The 12,056-nt window shown below is 45.8% G+C and overlaps 1 protein-coding gene across 1 annotated transcript in view; it reads right to left on the bottom strand.

Annotated features, from left to right (window-relative positions):
* The window catches only part of lekr1 (leucine, glutamate and lysine rich 1), a 151,391-nt gene extending 142,798 nt beyond the window's left edge, over positions 1-8,593 (bottom strand). Inside the window, exons 1-2 of the mRNA XM_042296439.1 lie at positions 8,423-8,593; positions 5,776-5,852 (exon numbers count right to left, since the gene is read on the bottom strand). Coding sequence (XP_042152373.1) covers positions 5,776-5,852; positions 8,423-8,426 — 81 coding nt within the window. The 5' untranslated portion in view covers positions 8,427-8,593. The remainder of the gene's footprint in view (positions 1-5,775; positions 5,853-8,422) is intronic.
* Positions 8,594-12,056: the final 3,463 nt, after the last annotated feature.

Consider the following 12,056-nt stretch of genomic DNA (forward strand, 5'->3'; position numbering starts at 1 on the left):
CAGGACTGACACTATACCCTACAGGACTGACACTATACCCTACAGGACTGACACTATACCCTACAGGACTGACACTATACCCTACAGGACTGACACTATACCCTACAGGACTGACACTATACCCTAGGACCTACAGGACTGACACTATACCCTACAGGACTGACACTATACCCTACAGGACTGACACTATACCCTACAGGACTGACACTATACCCTACAGGACTGACACTATACCCTACAGGACTGACACTATACCCTACAGGACCTACAGGACTGACACTATACCCTGCAGGACCTACAGGACTGACACTATACCCTACAGGACTGACACTATACCCTACAGGACTGACACTATACCCTACAGGACTGATACTATAACCCTACCTACAGGACTGACACTATACCCTACAGGACCTACAGGACTGACACTATACCCTACAGGACCTACAGGACTGACACTATAGGACCCTACCGGACCTACAGGACTGATACTATAACCTACAGGACTGACACTATACCCTGCAGGACCTACAGGACTGATACTATAACCTACAGGACTGACACTATACCCTGCAGGACCTACAGGACTGATACTATAAGCTACAGGACTGACACTATACCCTACAGGACTGATACTATAACCTACAGGGACTGACACTATACCCTACAGGACCTACAGGACTGACACTATACCCTGCAGGACTGACACTATACCCTACAGGACTGACACTACCTACAGGACTGACACTATACCCTACAGGACTGACACTATACCCTGCAGGACCTACAGGACTGGACTGACTATAACCTACAGGACTGACACTATACCCTGCAGGACCTACAGGACTGATACTATAATCTACAGGACTGGCACTATACCCTGCAGGACTGACACTATACCCTGCAGGACCTACAGGACTGATACTATAACCTACAGGACTGACACTATACCCTGCAGGACCTACAGGACTGATACTATAACCTACAGGACTGATACTATAACCTACAGGACTGACACTATACCCTGCAGGACCTACAGGACTGATACTATAAGCTACAGGACTGACACTATACCCTACAGGACAGATACTGTACCCTGCAGGACCTACAGGACTGATACTATAACCTACAGGACTGACACTATACCCTGCAGGACCTACAGGACTGATACTATAAGCTACAGGACTGACACTATACCCTACAGGACTGATACTATAACCTACGGGACTGGCACTATACCCTGCAGGACCTACAGGACTGATACTATAACCTACAGGACTGACACTATACCCTGCAGGACCTACAGGACTGATACTATAAGCTACAGGACTGCCACTATACCCTACAGGACTGATACTATACCCTACAGGACTGACCTACAGGACTGATACTATACCCTACAGGACCTGACAGGACTGATACCCTAGGAACCTACAGGACTGACACTATACCCTGCAGGACCTACAGGACTGATACTATAACCTACAGGACTGGACACTATACCCTACAGGACTGACACTATACCCTGCAGGACCTACAGGACTGATACTATAACCTACAGGACTGACACTATACCCTGCAGGACCTACAGGACTGATACTATAAGCTACAGGACTGACACTATACCCTACAGGACAGATACTGTACCCTGCAGGACCTACAGGACTGGCACTATACCCTGCAGGACCTACAGGACTGATACTATACCCTGCAGGACTGACACTATACCCTGCAGGACTGACACTATACCCTACAGTACTGACACTATACCCTACAGGACAGATACTGTACCCTGCAGGACCTACAGGACTGACACTATACCCTGCAGGACCTACAGGACTGATACTATACCCTACAGGACCTACAGGACTGATACTATACCCTACAGGACTGACACTATACCCTGCAGGACCTACAGGACTGACACTATACCCTACAGGACCTACAGGACTGACACTATACCCTGCAGGACTGACACTATACCCTGCAGGACTGATACTATACCCTACAGGACTGACACTATACCCTACAGGACCTACAGGACTGATACTATACCCTACAGGACTGACACTATACCCTACAGGACTGACACTATACCCTACAGGACTGACACTATACCCTACAGGACTGACACTAAACCCTACAGTACTGACACTATACCCTACAAGACTGACAGAGCTGATAGAGCTGATATACATTAGAGGAGGGGTAGAGGCACATGAGAGAGAGGGAGAAATAAAGAGAAAGACAGACAAAGTAAGAGTGAGTGGAATGGAGAGAGACAGGGAGATGTGGAGAAAGAGACTCAGAGAGATGGGGTGGGGTGGGGGGCTACACTAATCATAGTGAACACATAACACAAGTGCTACCATTATCCCCAGGACTGACCTCCTGAGGAACACTAAAGAGGAAGAAGGAGGACCCTGTGTCTGGTTTTAAACTATCCATTATTCAGAGATGGAGGGAGCTGAGGGATGGAGAGAGGGAGAGGAGGGCACATGAGAGAGGGAGAAATAAAGAGAAAGACAGACAGAGAAGAGAGAGGGATGGAGAGAGGGAGGGAGATGTGGAGAGGGAGACTCAGAGAGATGGGAGGGAGAGGGAGAGAGAGAATCATAGAGAGAGAGGGATGGAGACAGGGCTACCATTATCCCCTGACCTCCTGAGGAACGAAAGGGAAGAAGGAGGAGGGGTTTTATGGAGATGGAGGGAGAGGGATGGAGAGAGGGAGAGAGAGGGAGAGGGAGAGAGAGGGAGAGGGAGAGGGAGAGAGAGAGAGGGGATGGAGAGAGAGAGAGAGAGAGGGATGGAGAGAGGGAGAGAGAGGGAGAGGGAGAGAGGGATGGAGAGGAGAGAGAGAGAGAGAGAGAGAGGGATGGAGAGAGGGAGAGAGAGGGAGAGGGAGAGGGAGAGAGGGATGGAGAGGGAGAGGGAGAGAGAGAGAGAGAGAGAGGCACCATGGTGTGGCTCAGTGGGACCTCCTGTGTGTCTCTCTTCTCTCTCTGGAAGAGTTTGCCACGCTCACATGAAAAATGGATGGATGGAAGGTGAACGAGAGGAAAAGAGATCTCCTTTGGGTGGTCAACAGTCAGAGGCACGGAAAGGCGGGGAAAAGACAGGAGGAATCTACCTGTGTTTGTAAACACAGAGCAGAACAGAGAGAGGGAGAGAAAGTTTACTTCTGTACCACTTCATAGACAGATCATGTCAGGGTGACTTTGCTAAACTCTACAGTCGGCATGATCTAACAGTGACTTGTATAGCACTGTAGAGTCGACAGTATATCACTGTAGAGTTGACATTTCGATGGTCTGATGGTCCTGTATGAATACATAAAGTATAGTTCTCAAATCAAATCAAATCTAATTTTATTTGTCACATACACATGGTTAGCAGATGTTAATGCGAGTGTAGCGAAATGCTTGTGCTTCTAGTTCCGACAATGCAGTAATAACCAACAAGTAATCTAACTAAAAATTCCAAAACTACTGTCTTATACACAGTGTAAGGGGATAAAGAATATGTACATAAGGATATATGAATGAGTGATGGTACAGAGCAGCATAGGCAAGATACAGTAGATGGTATCGAGTACAGTATATACATATGAGATGAGTATGTAAACAAAGTGGCATAGTTAAAGTGGCTAGTGATACATGTATTACATAAGGATGCAGTCGATGATATAGAGTACAGTATATACGTATGCATATGAGATGAATAATGTAGGGTAAGTAACATTATATAGGGTAGCATTGTTTAAAGTGGCTAGTGATATATTTACATCATTTCCCATCAATTCCCATTATTAAAGTGGCTGGAGTTGAGTCAGTGTCAGTGTGTTGGCAGCAGCCACTCAATGTTAGTGGTGGCTGTTTAACATTCTGATGGCCTTGAGATAGAAGCTGTTTTTCAGTCTCTCGGTCCCAGCTTTGATGCACCTGTACTGACCTCGCCTTCTGGATGACAGCGGGGTGAACAGGCAGTGGCTCGGGTGGTTGATGTCCTTGATGATCTTTATGGCCTTCCTGTAACATCGGGTGGTGTAGGTGTCCTGGAGGGCAGGTAGTTTGCCCCCGGTGATGCGTTGTGCAGACCTCACTACCCTCTGGAGAGCCTTACGGATGAGGGCGGAGCAGTTGCCGTACTAGTTCTACGTAATGTGTCATGTATAGCATAGACCTATAGCAAGTGATGCATGCCATAATCAAGGTGATCACTCATACTGAGCCTGTCTGTGACCCTGACCTGACTAGAGGCCTGGGAGTGGAATTCAGTCTCTCCTCCCAACCCTTCCGTGACCCGTTTAGATACACACCCAGACACAGAGTGCAGGGGGCAGCCAAGGGTTAAAACACAACACGCTATCTAAATGTGCTAGCTAGCTAACTCTACTCCTCATCAATTATCCATGAGCCAAGGAGAAACAAGTCCTGCATGTCTGTGCTGCTCTAACGTACTAAGGTACGGGTTTACCAACAGGTGCTGCTCTAACGTACTAAGGTACTGGTTAACCAACAGGTGCTGCTCTAACGTACTAAGGTACTAGTTTACCAACAGGTGCTGCTCTAACATACTAAGGTACCTAGTTTACCAACAGTTGCTGCTCTAACGTGCTAATGTACCTAGTTTACCAACAGGTGCCGCCCTAACGTACTAAGGTACCTCGTTTACCAACAGGTGCTACTCTAACGTACTAAGGTACCTAGTTTACCAACAGGGTGCTGCTCTAACGTGCTAAGGTACCTAGTTTACCAACAGGTGCTGCCCTAACGTACTAAGGTACCTCGTTTACCAACAGGTGCTACTCTAACCTAGTTTACCAACAATTTAAGAAATTGTGTTATTTTTACCATGCTGTGATGGATTCTTACTGCTGCCTTGTCATTATTAACAGCACCAATGGTTTAATTAATAACCACAGAATGAAAACAAGGCAATTAGCACATATAAAGGTGGCAAGTAATTTCAAATAATAGCATTTAAAAATGAAAATAAAAACAGAATAGATAGGCCTATCACTTTGTGAAAGCTGTCATAAGCACAGAGGAGTTTAGAAGTGTGTGTGCTGTGTGATCTCCCTCTCAGCGGTCCACCGTTAAACCACTGTGCAGACCCCCACGTCCCCAGGCTTAACAGCACTATGGGCATGTTATTTCACCCCTTATTATTCCCACATTGGCACATGTTGTCTGTTCAGCTTTGTTTTTTTGTTTTTCATTCGTTTATTTTTTTTCTCTATCCAATAAATGGAGCTGAAGTCTTCTCCACAGGGGTCTAAGCCCAGAACATCCAGTATTTTACAAGCTGATTGAAATCTGAGTGGAGGGAGAGGGATGGGTAGAGAGAGAGAGAGAGAGGGAGAGAGAGAGAGAGAGAGAGAGAGAGAGAGAGAGGTGGAACTCTGCCATAAAATCGCACGATTAAAATAGGATAACCCAGTTTCCCAGAGCCTCTCCTTTGTGTGGTGAGACGGGGAGGAGGGGGCAGGGGGGGACAGGCTGTCTGTCTGTGGGCACGGAATGGCCACTCTCACACTGTGGTCGGGTTCCATTGTTGTTCACAGCTACCTCTAATTCTCTCTGGGAACATCCGGAAACTGACAGAAGAGACAAACAGGCGGTGCACACAGGGCTGCGAAGGGCAACATTACAATGGGAATCACTCCAGAAAGGAAGGAGACTGTGTGTGTGTGTGTGTGTGTGTGTGTGTGTGTGTGTGTGTGTGTGTGTGTGTGTGTGTGTGTGTGTGTGTGTGTGTGTGTGTGTGAAGTACCTGTTGTATTTCCTCTGGGAGAGGGTAGTAGGGAATGTGTAGGCCCATCTCCTCTCTCTCCACAGACTCTCTCTCTCCTGTGATGATACAATGATATGGGGCAAAATGAATCAACATGCAAACCGTGTTTTACTGTATCTTAAATAGAATTGTCAGGACGTCATGCATACGGAACTATGAACGGCACTGATGCAAAGGCCTTGTCTCAAACCTCAGACTTTAAGGTTGATATACTGTAAAGTTACGGAGTAAAGGTTGAGGTGGTCCTGTGGGGAGGGGTTCACCCCAGTCCTAAAGCTAATGAGACCAGACTGGTCTGTCAGTGGGCCTATGCATTGTATGTTGTTACATGATGAAAGTGGTTCATGTCTGAGGTGACTGGGAGGGTAAATCAAGAGCAATGTGTTTAGACGTTTTTGGGCCAATGAGGTTTCTGCGTTATGATGCGTTTACATGACTCTACAACATGACATGGCAGCCATGTTGGCTTCCCATTAAAGTGGAACTGACAGCGTTTCAGCAACATCAAATCGTATTCAAATGTGTTCACCCGGGAAGAATAGGTCACCTCTTCTGTTTGACCTTCTGACAAGCGAGCACTTAGATATGCTTGTTTTCATAAATGCATGGAATGACGTAGAGTAAGGCATTCGTGAAACGTTTGTTGTAACAACTTAAAAGGTGTTTTTGCGCTGGATGGATCACCGGCGCGGTTGAAGGCAGCATCGCTGTGTGGTGCTCTCAAAATGTATTGAGGTTGAGTAGCCAGCCGAGGCTACTACTCAAATGTCTCTGTAAAAGGCCTACATGTTTCTCCTTTGCATGTTGTTTTGTTGCAGCTTTTTGTTTGTTTGGTTATTTCCAACCTATAAAAACAGAAGCCAGTCTGCAACATTCTAGTAACCTATGTGTCTGTACACTTTCCCTCCACTGCGTGCTGTAAACCTGACAAACGAAAGCAGTCAAATTGAAGTTGAGTTCACCGATGGGAGCGAATCAGGTTGTAATTTCAGAAAGTAGATGACTCAACTCTTGACTCATTTATACTCGCTTGTGTGTCCTATTTGTTCAGCAGGTATTGTGTTTGACATGTACGCTAGTATATTAGCCACGTTATGATTGACGTGTGATCATTGCCCTTGCTAGTTTGATTGTATTGACATTCCCAGCCTTAGTTACAGTTGTCCGTTTTTATCCAAAATATTGAGTCATTGAAACTGAAACAGTGCATCCTGAATGGAGGCAGCAAACAATGTACCAGGCCAGCTGTGATTTACAACCTGATAGCAATGTTTTTGGGACTACAAAGAAATGTATTGTTGATCATGCATTGAACTGCATCCATCTATTCTACCCACAATGCATTACTGTATGTCATGGATTTTTTTGTTGTTGTCAAATAATAACCTATTTTTAAAACCTCTTAGAAAGTTGATTTTGTAGCTTAACCTAGGAATTATTATTTTCTTTACAGATATGATTGTCTGTTTCATATTGTTCAAATGCATTCAGTTCCACTTTAACATTACATTGGGAATATGTAAACAATGCTATGTAAGTGCATATTCAAAATGTAAGACGTTAGCTTTTCTCTCTAAATATATGGTTCTGGGAGGCGTGATGTTGACCATATTAAATCCACTTCGCCGTGCCACATTAATAGATTAATCAGTACAGCTTATGGTATTTAGTCTATGGCCTGCACTGAGGGGACTGTCACACACACACACAGGTGGTATTGGTCATCTGAGGGGACATGCTAGGCCGGGCTAGTGTGTGATGCACAGATCTAAGATCAGTTTACCCTCCCGAAATCTTAACCTTGACCATTAGGTGGGAAATACAAAGCTGAATGTAGATCAGTGGGTATCCGCTAAGTAACCCCTGCGTGCGGTGAGACATATGCCCTCGCAGACGATCAGGGGGAATTGGAGTGAAAGGGCATGTGTGTATGCAGGGTACACACACGAGACAGACAAACACAGACCCATCCCCCTCTATGCAGTCCCTCCTCCCTCCCTGGCCTGAAATGCAACAGGAAGACTTAGGTCCTCGTTTACTTGCTTACCCAGGAGTAGAAGCACCCTTTAGGACTGATTCAGACGTGAGAACAAGTTTTGCATAACAACCCCTTCCCTGTGACATTAAGGCCATTTTAGCCTTGATTGAACCACGAATCGTTCTAATGTGAGAGTGACAAGCTGTTCATAGACTCATCTATTCCGCATGAACACAATCGTGAGAGAAATGCACGTACAGGCTACACACACACACACACACACACACAGAATCAGACACACAGAGAGAGAAACAGACACACAGACACGATCTATCTGTCTCTCAATTCTCACACACACACAGATAGATAGACAGCTGTCTGTTTGTTATAACACCATTTCACTCAGCGGGCTAGCGGGGTATCATCTGCTTGGCATACTGACAAATCTCAAGTCAAGTTTCAAAAATGGATTTCGTTGGAGGCAGTCTGCTAACGTTAGCTGGTTAACTATCCTTCCCGAACAAACGACCAACTTTAAACCAAATCTGTTGCCTCTCTCTCACCACACACACACGTACCAAAAAGCTTTTTGATTTGGTTTTATAGTTGATCTAATCATCAACAGTAACACAAGACGCCTTTACCTACCCATTGGGCCAATTTTCTTGAAACGAAAGTAGCAAAACAGCAATTATCTCACTAAAAAGTGTTACGCTGTTTCCTTCTGTGCGCTTGGCCAGGAAAAGCGATCCGAGCGTTGTCTGTCACCATGGATACCGCGCCGGTTTTTACGCAGAATGACACAGTACGTCGCCTGCCTGAACTGCTGTGCCCAGCGCAGGAAGAGAGAGACACTTTTCAGGAACCAACACGCCTAGCAGAGGAATCAAGCTTGGGAATGGCTTTGTGGTCTGTTATGTCTGTGCGTTTAATTCCTCGCCTCTAAAGTAATGTGAAACAACCGCAAGACAGTCCCGTGGGGCATTTCCCCCCTTTTGCTTAGCAATATTACAGGAGGCAAGAGCAATTTATTTTAGGAAATATATTGTTTGTAAATGTCATTTGGCCGACATGTTTGGCTTTTTTATCTGATATCATTGGTCTAATTTCATCCTCTCTGACTCGGTCTGTGTAGCCTAAGTATGGGTTAATGCGCTCTGCTGAGTTTGAGTGGCTGGCTGAGTGAATGAGTGACCTCTTCCCTGCATGCGTATGGTGCTATTTAACCCCGTCAATGAATCGTGCGGACTCGGCCTCTGATGCAAATTGCATCGCCCACTCGCTCGCTAGTAGACATCTAACTTCGTGCCGGTTTATCCGCCTTTGTGCCGCAAACTACGGGTACGTGATAAAACGGCGTAAAGTATAGTTTCAGACAGACAAAGAAAATCATCGAAGCTCGCGACCTTTCGTGCCTTTGGACTTGAGAACGCACGCGAACGAAATCTATGATTGACACTCACTCATGCCTCTCTCTTCCTGTCTCTCTTTCTATTTGACTCACTCACGCATGATGAAATACCCTCAAATAATCAAGAACAGTGCTTAATAGGAACATACTGTATGCACCATAATAACTACATTTTCAATTTTATATGAACATAGCATATGAAAGGCTGGGCTGTGTATCATGGAATATATTGAACAAAAAGTTTAATTGTGTTCTTGTGATCTAATCGGTAGCCAAGGCAAATGAACCTAATTCGGAAGGTGCAGCCAGTGTTTCAGGGCGCCGTGCCTGGAGGGACTTTGAAGCTAGGCGTTATTGAGTCCGTTTAGCACGCTATGCTGTGTGGGCAAGTGTGTAATGTAAATAGAGAATCCTGCTGAGTGTGTGCTTGCGTGTGTCTCCGTAAGAGGGGGAGGGGATGGGGTGTGTGTGTGTGTGTGTGTGTGAGAGAGAGAGAGAGACAGAGGGCTATATTTGGCTTTTAGGCTTTGGCATAAGTTTCAAGTTCGAGTTCAACCAAATGCTTTACTTGCAGATTTCTTCTCAACAATGAAAAAACAATAAGAATAATAAAATATAAGAATAGGAACATAAGGTAAATGGCTCAGTAGAATTTAATTATTTTTTTAGCACAAGTATTATACAGAAAGGCGCAATCATAGTCCAATAGATGGGTGGGTTAGCCTATTTAGCAATAAAACCGATGAGTGAGCAACTATGGTGGAAAACAGATCGGGGTTGGCTTAGATTGTTGACAATGTGTAAACAATGTTTATGCTCCAAATGTTTATTGAAAACATTAATACATTTGCACAATGAGCACTTGTTGTCTTTCAAATACATCTTTACAGTTTGTGCCATATTAGCATTGACATGAAAGCAGTCAAAAGAAGAGGTAAACTCGCTGAAATGAGGCACCTACGATTCCCCACATGGCATCAGAATCACAACAAAGCATGGATTCCGGAACCATCCATGCGCATTCAGAATCACAACAAAGCATGGATTCCGGTCCCATCCATGCCATTCAGAATCACAACAAAGCATGGGTTCCGGTCCCATCCATGCGCATTCAGAATCACAACAAAGCATGGATTCCGGTCCCATCCATGCGCCAGGTGCATTCAGAATCACAACAAAGCATGGATTCCGGCCCCATCCATGCGCATTCAGAATCACAACAAGAAGCATCACTGTCAATTATCTATGATAAAACACGAATTACAAATGAAAGCAGAATATAGGAATAATATGTATAATAATAATTGTATTATTGAGGCTATTGATAGATCTACTACTGACCTGCAAAAGCAAGATTATCAAGTATTATCTCGTGCTTAGATATGTGCTGTGTTCGTGGTTGGTGTTATGTTTTGATCATAGAGAATGATAGAGGACTTTAGTGGCCCAAAAGGCATGTGCAGCGTGGTTGAGGGCTTCACCCATTTTAATGTAGTCAACTGGGCGTGACTTCCAACTTCATTGGCTGATCCCTCCTGGTGACCCTGTTGGAGTCATGTCCAACTGGGTCATCAGGAGGGATCAGCCAATCGTGAAGAAAAACATTTACTACAGCCAATGCTGTCACTGAAGCTATAATGGCACAAATTCAAAGATGAGTCCTTTAACTCTATGATGTTTATACCTGGAACGACATGAGCACCACCCCTCCACTGTCGCCTGTAATAGTATCTAGCTGCAGATCGCAGTAGCCTGTCACTAAAACTAGCCTGTCACTTAAACCAATACTATCGCCATCTACTGGTCGTGGTTAATACCTACCACATACATATGGGCTCTTCTTTTCCTAGCTTCCTTTCCTCTTTTTTACTAGCTTCATTTCCTTCCCTACTAGTTAATTTCTGACTTCCTTACTCCCTTTCCCTAGCTTCCTTTCTTTCCTTTCCTAGATTCCATTCCTCCTTTCCTCACTCCCTTTCCTTTCCTCTTTTCCTAGCTTCCGTCCTTTTCCTAACTTCCCTCCTAGCTTTCTTTCCTCCTTCCCTACCTCCCTTTCCTCACCTCCATCCCTATGTCCATTTTCTTATCTATTTTCTTTCCTAGCTCCTTTCCACCTTTCCTAACTCCCTTTTTTTGCTTCCTTCGCTTAATCCCATGTGAGACATGGGATTAACTCTGGACACATGAAAGGTGGGATGTATACGAAGGGTACGGGGCAACAGAAGATGAACAGCAGAGGGGCTATTCATTTTGGAGATTGGAAACGGGCCGATAAACTGGGGGGAGAGCTTGCGGTATTCCACCCGGAGGTGCAGATCCCGGGTGGGTAACCAGACCTTTTGCCCGAGACGATACCGGGAGCCGGGGTCCGGTGGTGATCCTCTTGTTGTCGATACCTGGAGGTGGTCTTGAGGAGGACAGACCGGGCTCTCCAGGTACGACGACAGTGGCGGACAAACTGGGATGAGAACTGAGGACCCCGGTCGGAGACCATGTCCACGGGCAGCATATGGATCCGGAAAACGTGCTGCACCATGAGCTGGGCCGTATCCTTGGCCGAGGGTAGCTTGAGGACAGAAATGAAGTGGGTGGCTTTGGAAAATCGATCCACCACGGTCAGGATGGCAGTGTTGCCATCAGACGGGGGGAGACCCGTGACAAAGTCCAGGGAGATGTGAGACCAGGGGCGATGAGCGACAGGCAGAAGTTGGAGGAGACCAGTTGGAGCTTGTCGAGGGGTCTTGTTCTGTGCACAGACCGTGCAAGCGACGACAAAGGCGGAGACGTCAGGAACCATGGTAGGCCACCAAAAGCGTTGTCGCACAAAAGCCAAGGTCCACCGGGAGCCCGGGTGGCAGGCAAGCCTGGAGG

This window comes from Oncorhynchus tshawytscha, linkage group LG13, assembly GCF_018296145.1.
Source record: "Oncorhynchus tshawytscha isolate Ot180627B linkage group LG13, Otsh_v2.0, whole genome shotgun sequence".
Lineage (NCBI taxonomy): Eukaryota > Metazoa > Chordata > Actinopteri > Salmoniformes > Salmonidae > Oncorhynchus > Oncorhynchus tshawytscha.